The 12,883-nt window shown below is 37.9% G+C and overlaps 1 protein-coding gene and 1 pseudogene across 4 annotated transcripts in view; one reads left to right on the forward strand and one right to left on the reverse strand.

Moving 5' to 3' along the window:
• Positions 1 to 12,883, forward strand: part of NKAP (NFKB activating protein) — a 28,671-nt gene that overhangs the window by 13,733 nt on the left and 2,055 nt on the right. Inside the window, exons 5-10 of one of the 4 annotated variants that reach the window (XM_028087779.2) lie at positions 298 to 361; positions 2,174 to 2,283; positions 2,376 to 2,451; positions 3,433 to 3,582; positions 7,703 to 7,841; positions 9,217 to 12,866. In XM_028087779.2, the coding sequence (XP_027943580.1) occupies positions 298 to 361; positions 2,174 to 2,283; positions 2,376 to 2,451; positions 3,433 to 3,582; positions 7,703 to 7,841; positions 9,217 to 9,234 (557 nt within the window). In that variant the 3' untranslated portion in view covers positions 9,235 to 12,866. Of the gene's footprint in view, positions 1 to 297; positions 362 to 2,173; positions 2,284 to 2,375; positions 2,452 to 3,432; positions 3,583 to 7,702; positions 12,867 to 12,883 lie in introns of those variants that run through there. The other 3 variants (XR_003606830.2, XM_088028663.1, XM_028087778.2) reach the window with 3 other exon arrangements.
• Positions 9,605 to 11,678, reverse strand: LOC114196958 (broad substrate specificity ATP-binding cassette transporter ABCG2 pseudogene; annotated as a pseudogene).

Raw genomic sequence — 12,883 nt, forward strand, 5'->3', positions numbered from 1 at the left:
ATCATACTGCCACCCTAAAGATTTCTGTATACATCTCTAAAAAACAAGGACATTTTCCTACTTACTCCTATGATTTCACCCAATAAAATTAATAATAATACTCTGCTTCACTGAAGACTTAGTATAACTTTAATTTCTGTGTCCCTGGAGCCTAGCACATATCCTGATGAGGAGCAATAAATGTTTGAGTTAATTAATTTCTCTGTAACAACAAATAGGGCAATAGGATATTTACTCAGTTACTGCGCTTTTAGAGTTTAATTTTTGTTTTTAATTAAAATGTGCTTTAATTTGCAGATGAGGATACAAAAAGAAGAGCAAAGAAAGCCAAGAAAAAGGAAAAGAAGAAGAAACATAGATCGTCAGTTTTCTTTCCAATTTTTACCTTAAATTACATAAAATAAAGTAATTAAGAAATAATGATAAATAAAATAGTGTAATGATCCCCCATGTAACCATCACCCAGCTTAATAATTTCAACTCTTGGACAATCTTTACTGCCCCCCCCCATTATTTCAAAACCAATCCCAGATATCATTTTGTCCATAAACCAGCATGTTTCTCTAAAAGATAGGCATTCCTTTATAAAAATCGTAACCACAGTAGTGTTATCATGCCTAATATATTTAATAGTAATTCCTCAATTCTCAGCAGGTTTTTATGTAGTTTATTTAAATTTGGATCCAAATAATGCCCATAAATTGTGATTGGTTGATATGTCCCTTGTATCTCTTTAAATTAGTTGGTTCCCCTTCCCTTTTTGTTCTTGCGATATTTTTGTTAAAGAAACCAAATCATTTACCTGTAGAGTTTCCTGCAGTATAGATTTTTCTAATTATATTTAATTTTTTAATTTATTTTTTATTTTTTTAAAGATTTTATCTATTTGACAGAGAGAGACACAGTGAGAGAGGGAACACAAGCAGGGGGAGTGGGAGAGGGAGAAGCAGGCTTTCCGCGGAGCGGGGAGCCCGATGCGGGGCTCGATCCCAGGACTCTGGGATCATGACCCAAGCCGAAGGCAGACACCTAACAACTGAGCCACCCAGGCACCCTTTAATTTCTTTATTTTTAAAGATTTTATTTTTAAGTAATCTCTACACCTAATGTGGGGGTTGAACTCAGGACCCCAAGATCAAGAGTCACGTGCTGCACTGTTTGAGCCAGCCAGACGCCGCTGACTGTATTTTTATGGTGTGCTTTTAACATGTTCTTTGTCTTTCTCTATTTCTTACATATTGATAGTAAGGTCCAGAGACTTGGTGAGGTACAGATTTGAGTCTTTGGCACACATACTTCATAGGTGGTGCTGTGTACTTCGTCAGGAGGCAGATAATGTCTGGTTGTCTCCTTTTGTCATATTAATAGCCATGGATGGTCATTCCCTAGATCCCTTGTTTCATTAAGGATTGCAAAGTGGTGATAGTCTCATTCTGGCTTTTTTTTTTTTTTTTCTGGCTTGCTTTCTTCATTTATTAGGTAGGATAATTCTATAAGAGAAACCTACCCTCATCAACTGTTTGTTTACTCTGAAGTACAGTTTGTATAGGAAAGGCAGGTTATTTTTTTTTTACTTTTTTTGTTTTATGAGTTTTCAAAATAATGAGTTGGACTTTTTTTTAGTATCATTATGAACCCCAGGATTCAAACATATTTGATGTATTTTAATCCATTACCGTTCAAATTATTGATGCTCAAATTGGTAAGAGCTGTTTTTTATTTTTATTTTTTTTAAAGATTTTATTTATTTGACAGAGAGATAGAGCACAAGTAGGCAGAGAGGCAGGCAGAGGGAGAGGGAGAAGCAGGCTCTCTGCTGAGCAGGGAGCCCAACATGGGGCACGATCCCAGGACCCTAGGATCATGACCTGAGCCGAAGGCAGACACTTAACCAACTGAGCCACCCAGGCGCCCCAAGAGCTGTTTTTTAAACTGCTTTATTATCTTTTTGCAACATGAGAACTGTATTTCGTTGTCCCCTTGAGGGATCTTTTTTATAGTGAAACATGATTTGGTTAAATAAGTTAAAAGATCTTTTAATTAAAATTCTGCTCTAAAAATTTTAATCAGCTTAGAACTTAAATCATTTTCATCAGTCTTTCATTGCCTTAAAAAGTGAGATTCCCTTTAATGTGGGACTATTAAGTGTATTTGTATCAAATTATAATTACAGGAAGAAATACAAGAAAAAGAAGTCTAAGAAGAGTAGAAAAGATTCCAGTGATTCAAGCTCTAAAGATTCCCAGGAAGAGTTTCTGGAGAATCCCTGGAAGGATCGGTCAAGTAGGTTCTTCTGGTAGACTTTGACTCAGAACAGATAAAACATTAAATGATTAGTCAAAATGTGAATCTGTTTCTGAACATCTTTCCTGCAGAGCCTGAAGAACCCTCAGATTTAATTGGCCCAGAGGCTCCAAAAACACTTGCCTCTCAGGATGATAAACCTTTGAAGTAAGTAACAGTATATTTTAAATATCTGAGGTACAGCCCTAACTTGCCTTTCCAACTATATCTCCCTCTATGTCCTTATTTACATGCCAGGTTCCAAGTGAGCCGAACTAAAACTTCCCTGTATTTACTGTGCACTTTCCTACATCATGCCTTGTTCACCTTATGTTTTCCCCCAACATGCCTTCACTTCTTTTCCCTACCCTTGTTTCTTCATTACTCCCAATTTCTTCCTGTTAAAATCCTTACTATCTTTCAAAGCTCTTTTCAAAAGGAGGGGTCATGTGCTGATTCCCAGGACCTTCCCTCCACGAGAGATGGGATTCCTACCCCTATTTAATCCTCTAGTCCTCACAGTACTTTCGGTTTCTTTTGTACAATGTTTTATATGTTCTGCATTGTATTGCAGTTATGTCCCCATCAGTATATAAATTCCATAAGAACAGAGATTATTTTTGTATTATAAGCTTTGAGTTTAATAGGATTTCAAGACACAGTCAGTGAGTTGAATGAAGGGATGATAGTTTTTAAAGTCCTCTCAAATGAAAGTTAATACGTAATTGTTACTGTATAGCATTACCGGTTATAAGTCTAAAAATTATGTTAATTTGAGATATATTATTTCTTTTTTTTTCCTTGAAAGGGAAAAGGGGAAAAGGAATTCACTGGAGGCAGAAGCCATAAAGGCGCTGCCTGTAGGGATAAATGATCCATAATTGTAAACCATGAATCTAGACTTACTAACATCAATTCTTTTGTTCTTCCAAAGCATCTCTGTATTCCTGGGTTAGTTATTTAGGTCAGAGTGCAATGTTCACTAATTAAAGTCATTCACATTGGGCTTCCCAGCATGCTGCCGCTCAGCAACTGTTATTTGTGCTGTTTTCTGAGAGAAAATTTTTTTGTGCTCTCTTTAAATGATGAGCTTTTTATAATGATGAGCTTTTTATAATGAACCTTTTCGAATTCTGAATTACTTTGTAGCTATGGCCATGCGCTGTTACCTGGTGAGGGTGCAGCTATGGCTGAATATGTAAAAGCAGGGAAACGTATCCCAAGAAGAGGTGAAATTGGCTTGACAAGTGAAGAAATCGCATCATTTGAATGCTCGGGTTATGTAATGAGTGGTAGCAGGTAAGTTATTGGCATCGAGGTCAGTTTCCATGATTAGATCTTTTCTCAATACCAACATTATATTTTGGTAATTGATTTTCATGAAGTGATCATACCTAATGAAAAGTAGAGTATAAATTTTGGTTTAATATTGCTTTTATTGGGATAAACATGGTTGTCTAAAATTCCAAGTATATGTGCAACTCAGCCTCAAAATCAGCTATCTCTACAACTTGAAAGAATCAGTCTTTCCAGTGTCCTTTCCTAGTTTGTATTTTGGTACCAATAGTTTGTCTTCTGGAGGATATAGTTAATTCAGTTATTTATCACTGCCCCATGAGGAATGTGGCATTCTAGTAGTAGGAAATCATTTTCATGAGACAGTGTTTCCTGTTTTCTGAGTTTGCTTCAACTATAGAGTCAGAGAATGGGGACTCTAATTCTCTGTGGACTCTAAGAATTAAGAGCAGAAAAGGATTATGATAGCAGGGGGAAATGAATATAAAATTGTGGAAGATGGGGCGCCTGGGTGGCTCAGTCGTTAAGCGTCTGCCTTTGGCTCAGGTCATGATCCCAGGGTCCTGGGATCGAGCCCCGCATCAGGCTCCTTGCTCTTCGGGAAGCCTGCTTCTCCCTCTCCCACTCCCCCTGCTTGTGTTCCCTGTCTCGCTGTGTCTCTCTCTGTCAAATAAATAAAAATAAAATCTTAAAATAGTGGAAGAAAAAGCAAAGAACCAGGAAGAATGAGGAGAGTGAACTAATAGGGCATCAGTACCAAGATCAAACTGAATTTTGGATTTTTTAAAACTTTACAAATTTTAAAGTAGGTACATATTTTAAAATAAAGTTGGAGGCAGATATTTGCAAAACCCCTGAATCACCTCCAGAATCTTAGAATTCAGAGGACCAGCACAATAATACAAAAAGAAATGAGAGTCATAAACATTGGAAAGGAAGATATAACTCATTTTTTGTGAATGATGTGATTTTTTTTTTTTTACATAGAAAATTCTAAGGAATCTTCAGATGATTCTGAATAATAGGGCTTAATAAATGGTTGGGTATAAGGTTAATACATGAAAATTGCATTTCTATATATCAGGAAACAGGAATGTAATTAAATAAAAAGAAAACAACATTCATAGTAGTATCAGAGAATATGAAGGATTTAGGAATAAATCTTAACAAAAAATGTCCAAGACCTCTACAGGGAAAACTAGAAAACATTAAGAGACATTAAAGGGGTGCCTGGGTGGTTCAGTCAGTTAAGGGTCTGACTCTTGGTTTCAGGTCAGGTCATGATCTCAGGGTTGTGAGATTGAGCCCCGCATTGGGCTCCACACTCAATGGGACGTCTGCCTGAGATTCTTTCCCTCTCCCTCTGCCCCTCCCCCACTCACCCTCTCTCTGTCTCTCTCTCAAATAAATAAGTAAATCTTTTAAAAAAGACATTAAAGAAGGCTTAAATGGAGAGATACCATGTTCACATAGGCAGGCAATATGTAAACTTGTCAGTTCTCCCCAAATTGATCTGTATATTCAGTGTAGTTCTAGTCAAACTCATAGCAGAGGTTTATGTGAAACTTAGTAAGATTGTTCTCTTTTTTTAAGATTTTATTTATTTGACAGAGACAGAGACAGCACAAGCAGCGGGAGCAGCAAAGGGAGTAAGAGAAGCAGGCTCTCCGTTGAGCAGGGAGCCTGCACAGGGCCTGATCCCAGGACCCTAGGAGCATGACCTGAGCCGAAGGCAGATGCTTAACCGAATGAGCCACCCAGGCGCCCCAATAAGATGGTTCTAAAATTTATGTTAGACTAGAGGGCCAAGAATAGCCCAGTCACCTTTGAAGAAGAATAGGAAGATGAGATTTGCCCTACCAAATATGAGGGCTTATTATGAAGCTTATAGAACTTTAGAAAGTACAGGGTGCCTGGGTGGCTCAGTTGGTTATGCAACTGCCTTCGGCTCAGGTCATGATCCTGGAGTCCCTGGATCGAGTCCCACATCGGGCTCCCTGCTCGGTGGGGAGTCTGCTTCTCCCTCTGACCCTCCCCCCCTCTCATGTGCTCTCTCTCTCTCATTCTCTCTGTCTCAAATAAATAAATAAAATCTTTAAAAAGAAAAAACTTTAGAAAGTACAGGAGCATAAATGAATTGTTCAGTGGGATAAAATATGAAGCCCGGCAGAGCCATACATGCGTAAACTTAGTTAGATGAAAGAGATTGCATGTCAGATCATTGGGGAAAGAAGGACCTATTCAGTGAATGGAGCAGGAGAAAAATGGTTATCCATTTGGAAAAAGATGAAAGTAGAACCCTGAATCACCATATTTAAAAATCAGTGCAACTAGGGGTGCCTGGCTGTCTCACTAGAGCATGTAACTCTAGATCTCAGGGTTGTGAGTTCAAGCCCCACGCTGAGTGTGGAGCCTACTTAAAAAAAATTTTTTTTAATTAAAAAAATCAGTGCAGCAAGAATAAGGACTTAAATGTCAAAAACAACTTTTTTTAAAAAAGATTTTATTTTTTTATTTGACAGAGATAGCGAGAGCAGGAACACAAGTAGGGGGAGTGGGAGAGAGAGAAGCAGGCTTCCTGCCGAGCAGGGAGCCCGATGTGGGGCTCAATCCCAGGACCCTAGGATCATGACCTGAGCTGAAGGCAGACGTTTAATGACCGAGCCACCCAGGCGTCCTCAAAAACAACTTTCAACACTCTTAGTGTAAAATATAAGTAGATATCTAACAGATCTTCGGGTAGTAAACTGTTTCTTAAGGAAGACTCCAAAAATGTATTAATCATAAAATAGTGATAATTTGCCTAAGTTTTATTCATCAAAAGACATCTTAAAATAAGTAAAACGACAAATTTTAAGCTGGGATAAGATCTTACAACTGATAGTATTGAGAATATTTAAGGAATACATACAATCCGAACAAAAAATGGGAAAATGACACAAGCATTTGTTAGAAGAAAAATATATGGCCTACCCATACATAAAAAGATGTTCATTATCATTGGAAATGGAAATCAAGAACATGCTGAAATACCATTTTACATCTATTTGATAGACAAAAGTTCAGAGTTCTAACAGTACCAAGCATTGGAGAAGATGTAGATCTACAGGATCGCTTAAATACTGCTAGTGGTGATATAAATTGGTACAGTGTCTTTGGAAAACAGTCTGACATCATCTTGGAAAGTTGAGCATTCGTAAGCCTTATGTCCCAGCAGCTCCATTCCTAGATAACCAAGAGAGAATCTTTCCCATGTACTAGGAGACATGTACATAGATGTTTTACATTGTTCACATAGCACTTTGTGTTCCAAATAAACTCTATTCACTGTGCCTTGAGCAACCTTAAATACATTGTCATCTCCTTGTCTTTCCATCCGGCTGCTTCCCCACTTTCACACTAATCTTAAATGATTCTCCCTCTTTTCCTTACTCAGTTTTCTCTATTTTTCTAGGCATAGGTCAAGCCTTATATCGAACTGACTTTGTAGGATTGGGTTACATAAACGTAAAAGAGTTTCATGGAGTTTTCCCTCTAAGTTAGCAGACCTTTTGAAGATAATGTAATAGTTTCTCTCTGCCCCCTGTACTTTCCTGAATTAGCCCTTGTGATAAATCTCTTCTTTGAGCTGCTACTGGATTCTAAGGAAGTTAAATCCACTCACAAAACTCATCAAATTCTATTATAGTATTAGACCTGGTCCTTTTGGTTGTATGATAAGTTAGAACCATGAGGAAGTTCTGCCTGACTGATGACATTAAGCCTTTCTTCTGTCCTACTGTCAATTCCCCAAAGGCTAATTCCACATATCACATAGGAAGATTAATAATTTGCTAGTTTCTGGTTGTTTTAGTAGAAACAACAGAACTAGACTTAGGCCCTTAGTAATTGAAATTAATAACATTCATGATGTTGATAGAACATCAGATCATTATTTGAATGCTGAAAATGAATCAAAGGATACATTAGCAGATAAATGATCTTTTGAAAATCCAACCCATTACCAAAACAATTTCTATTTGTCAGTTTTTTAAATAGAACAGTCTGTATTAAGAAGGATTAGTGAGGAAGTACTATGAGAATAATTACTGAGAAATTAAGCAAAAAATAAAATTATCTCCAGGCATCGCCGAATGGAGGCCGTGCGACTGCGGAAAGAGAACCAGATCTATAGTGCTGATGAGAAGAGAGCCCTGGCGTCCTTTAACCAAGAAGAGAGGCGAAAGAGAGAAAACAAGATTCTGGCCAGTTTTCGAGAGATGGTATACAGAAAAACTAAAGGGAAAGATGACAAATAAGGATTTTCTGATTGTTCAGCATTTTTAACAAAAAAAAGAAAGTCTGGGTTCCACATATACATACAAAAAGATTACTATGATCTGAAAAAGCTTTACAGTGCTACTGTGCCTTCTATTTAATTCTTTCAGTCCTTCAATAGAAAGCTGCTTATTGATATAATTTTAGCAAGTTCTTTGGGTTATTTTTGGATTGACCATAATAACTCTCTGGTTTAAAAATCCAAATTACGAATGAAATCATACTGTACTTGGGGAGGTGGCATTGAGAGAAAGTGTCAGTAAGATGAGAAACTTAACTCTCACACCATGGGACAGTGCTACTATTAGCTCTACATGATGCCCGTCCCCCACTCCCACCCCAACTGAACTTGTGGGAAATCATCATTCCTCTATGTTGAACGTGTTATAAATGGACTTGATAGAAACATACAGGAGGCCACTTTTGTTAACAGGGTGAAGGCATTGCTGAAAACAAATCTGGAATTTGAAAATCGACTTGTATAATATATAGTCTGCCTTGGAAATCATGTATTTTGGTTTTAGTCCCTACCTCTACCCCAAATCCAACAAACAAGCCAAAAACCAAACTAACCCACAGACTTAATGAGTTGAAAATGTGAACGCTAGTGTTTTAAGTTCTTAAAAGGTTCCTTAAAAATGGTTCTTCAAATATAAAATACTGGGAAGTGTACTGTTGTGCCAATGTAAGTAGATTATTTCCATCTAAGCTATGCTTAGATCGTTATTTGAATACTGGAAATGAATGGGCGTCAACTATGGTTAGGAGTTTAATAGGGAAAAATATATTGAAGTGTTGGTTTTAATTTAGTTTTATAAGGATGAAGTTAAAATGATATTAAACGTATTTTAAGTCTGTCCTTTATGTAGTAAGCATATTTCATTTTAAACATTGTTAAACGTTTCAGTTTATTTTTTATATCTGTCATTCAGTTTAACTTTGTATAGAACCCCTCACTTTATCACCTTTTTATGGCTACTGTTGACTTTTAAGTTTGAGAGAAATGGAAGATTCTGGGACTAGCAGTTCATGATCTTTTTTCTTCCCATTATTTTGTTCAGTTTGAGTTGTTAGGTCACAAGAGTGAAGAGAAAGGGGACAGTAGAAGTTTTGGCTGTTTTTGTTAAGGTTGTTTTGAGCTGTGTTATTATGTGTCTAGAATAAATCTAAATTACCTGGGGGATGGGGAAGTTCTAACTCTGTGGTCATATAATGCTCTCTCTTATAATAGTTTAAAGTGTTTTTTTCCAAAGTTTTAAAATAAGGCAGTCATATTTCAAAGTATAGATAAAAAGTTTTACTATTTAACCTATGTTCTAGGAAAGTGTCTACCTTTAACCCACAACTAAGGAACTAAACCATTTGGCGTGTAGCAACATTTATGACTCCTGAAGATGAAGTGATTTCTGTTTATCATCATTGCTGCCTAACCTGATCAATATCTTGTTTCCTAAAGGTAAAAGGAAGCTAGGTTCCAAATTTATGAGTTGTAATCCATCTACTTCCCTGTGTAATAAAACCTAAATTTATAGTCCCTATTTAAGAATTCTCTTCTCTAAGAACATTATTTTTTGTTATTGATTCCTAGAGACTGAATGAGTTTGCACTCTTATTTTCAGTAGGCAGATCAGTTTTTTTTTTATATTTAAAAAAAATCAAGATTCTCCCTTTTTAATGTGTGGATCAATCATGTAAATTAAAGAGGAATTTAAGAATATTTTTTAAGAAATAACAATTTTAGGTAGGCAATTATAAGGAAGATAACAATCATACATGCCAAGGCTACGTGATTCTTCCACAGGCCCCAAGGGGAGAGATCGATGCCCTGGTTTAGCAAAAATTCTTCGCCAGTACATATCGCATAGCTACAGGTATTATTCGCTGTTACATTGACTCCTGGGCAGAAGTTTTGTCCCAAAAATTCATTATGCTGCAAAGCCACATAGCCATATCGAGGAATGCTGAGGTACTGAAGCCAGGAGAGCCAAGGCCCAACAGTTCTGAGATTTACCAACAGCCCTGAAAATATCATCATAAACACAAAGGAGATGGTCATGAGAAGTGTTGCTATGGATACCACACTCTGGCCTGCTGCTATGGCCAGTGCCATAGAACTGGCCGAATAAGCCACCATCATAAGGGTAAACATCATGATGAAGAAGGCCTCCACAACTGGTTTCAAGCCTAACAAGAAGTATATTATACAAGTAAATATAATACTTGGTAACATCCTCGTGGGTAATAAATCAGATAACAGTTTTCCAAAGAAATAAGATGACACTCTGTAGTATCCACTGATATATTCATGTATAAAGAGCTTCTTTTCAACCACAAAGAGCTCCACAGCTGACACACTGCTGAAACACTGGTTGGTCATCAGGAAGAAGAGCACTCCTGATCTATTCTGGATTCCTGTAGGATCATTTTTTAGATCATAGAAAATAGCACCAATAACCAATCCCAGGATGACTGTTACAATTATCTGAGCTATAGAGGCCTGGGGATTGCCCAGTAAGTTTTTGAATGAACGCTTGGAAATCCATCTGAGTTGATGACAGAAGGAGGTGGCATAGCATCTGAGTTGATGACAGAAGGAGGTGGCATAGGTGATCTCCTTAAAGGTTGAGCTCTTCCTCTTATGACCCTTTACGAGTCGATCTAACTCATCTTTCGTTTTTCTGCAAAAGTCAGAGTTGCCATAAAACTCAGCTATTTTTTCTATGAGTGGAGATCTTCTCTTGGAAGGCTCTTCAGTCTCCTTGACTTCACCGTCTTGGTCCTCTCTGTTTAATATCATAGCAGAGGAGTCTCCATTAATGACATCCAGGAAGAAGTCTGCGGGGTTATTATAAGGCTCACAATGGTAACCCACTGATGCAAAGTACCCCAAGGCCTCCTGGGCAGGCCCATGGAACATTAGTCTTCCCGAGGCCAACAAGGTGAGGCTATCAAACAACTTGAAGATAGAATAACGAGGCTGATGAATGGAGAAGATGATTGTTCGTCCCTGTTCAGACATCCTCTTCAGGAGCAAAAGAACAGCATTTGCCGTGCTTGAGTCTAAGCCAGTTGTGGGCTCATCCAGGAACAAGATGGCTGGATCGGTAATAAGCTCCATTCCAATACTAGTCCTTTTTCTTTCTCCTCCAGACCCACCACGTATAAATTGAGTTCCAACCTTGGAATCTGCCACTTTATCCAGACCTAACTGCTGAATGACCTTGTTAATTTGCTCATTTTTTTCATGCCTTGTCATAGTTGTCGGAAGCCGGAGAGCTGCTGAGAACTGTAAATTTTCTCTCACTGTCAGAGTTCCCATCACGACATCATCTTGTACCACATAACCTGAATTACATTTGAAATTGGCAGGTCGAGGTGCTCCATTTATCAAAACATCTCCAGATAATCCATTCGGATCTTTCCTTGCAGCTAAGATATCTAACAACGAAGATTTGCCGCCACCTGTGGGTCCCAGAATGGCATTGAGGCCAGGTCTCATGATGCCATTGACATTTGTCAGGATTTCTTTCTCAACTGTTTTTCGACCAAGAAGAAAGCCACTCTTCACTTTTACTCGATAGCAAATGTTATGAAAACTTAACACGGCTACTTCAGTAAATGTCTTCGGGTTGTTGGAGGTCATCCTGGAGAGGTCACTGGTGTTTCTTCGTGACATTGGGATAAAAACTTGATCATTATTGGAAGACATCTGGAGAGTTTTGGCCTTTTCAGCTTAACAAGAGATTCAGTTCAACCGAGGTCTTCGATCTCAGAGTCCGTGTGCTCAGGCAGATCAGTTTTAATGCAACAACTCTGTGATAGAGGATTATTGTGGGTTTTTATTGGATTCTCCTGTGTCCTCCACAGAGTAGATAGTCAGTAAATGAAAGAAAACATATTAATGTATTTCAGAACTTTGTCATTTCTTTCATCAGGGTTTGTTCAGGAAAGATCTGCCAAAGAACAGCTTCAGTAGCATGTTTTTTGGGAAAGAGGAGGGTAGAATAAAAGGGCTAAAAGTATTTTGAGCTCATGAGAGTTACTGCTTCAAACTGTGTTGAGTCATCTGAGCCATAAGTCCGATAGGAGGGCTGTTGTATTTGAAATTCATGTTTTGTTCTTCAGGAAGACTTACCTAGTTTTCCACTTCCTTGCCAGTTGTTCTGATAAGATTTTCCCTTCTTTTATGTTTGTTACACAAATGTAACAGTTAAAAAAAGAAGAAAGAAAAATTAACCACAGTCTTAGCACATCATTTGTCTTTAGTATTGTGTGTTCCCTTCCAGTGCTTGTCTGCATAAATATGTATTCTGATGTACCTGTACGTAATCACCCATAATGTAATCTTGTCTTTGGTGGTTTAAACCTTTGCAGTCAGACAAGACAGCCTCACAGGGATGGTGGGAACAAGTGATGATCTGGTGTGAGGATGGAAAGACCAGAAATAAGTAAGGGTGGCAATTGCCTCCTGTTTTGAAGCCACCCTGCTGCCATCACGGTTGTGATGCCGTGTGGTATGCAGCGTGCCCAGTTTCAGAGTATCGGAGTGTAGTATTAGTTAACATTGAGGCTTAACTCACAGTAAGTGAAGGGGCCTGTGAGTAGGGAAATCTTTAGACTGGTTATATTATGAGCTGTAGAACTGTTGCCATTTTTCTTTTCCTCAGTTATGCCCATTAAAGAGGTGTGTCTACTAGAGAATTAGGCTCAGATGGGGGAACAAGCAGCCAAGTAGCATTCTCAGTCTGACAGGTGAATTTTAGGAAATCTCTAAACTTGGCTTCTGTACCTGTAAGACTCAAGTGATGTGGACAGTGATGGGAAAAACGACTTAGAAATGGAAAACAACTTACTGGTTACTCTGCTAATGTGATGGAAATTGCCAAATGGAAAATGAATGAATGCAAAAAAAAAAAAATACAGCTGGATTGTTTGCCACAAGTTTATTCAATAAATTTTCTGTGGTTTGATGTGCAGTATCGTATCT

Source organism: Eumetopias jubatus, unplaced genomic scaffold, assembly GCF_037043125.1.
Source record: "Eumetopias jubatus isolate StellerSeaLion01/CBP00866 unplaced genomic scaffold, mEumJub1_p1.0 scaffold_11, whole genome shotgun sequence".
Classification (NCBI taxonomy): domain Eukaryota; kingdom Metazoa; phylum Chordata; class Mammalia; order Carnivora; family Otariidae; genus Eumetopias; species Eumetopias jubatus.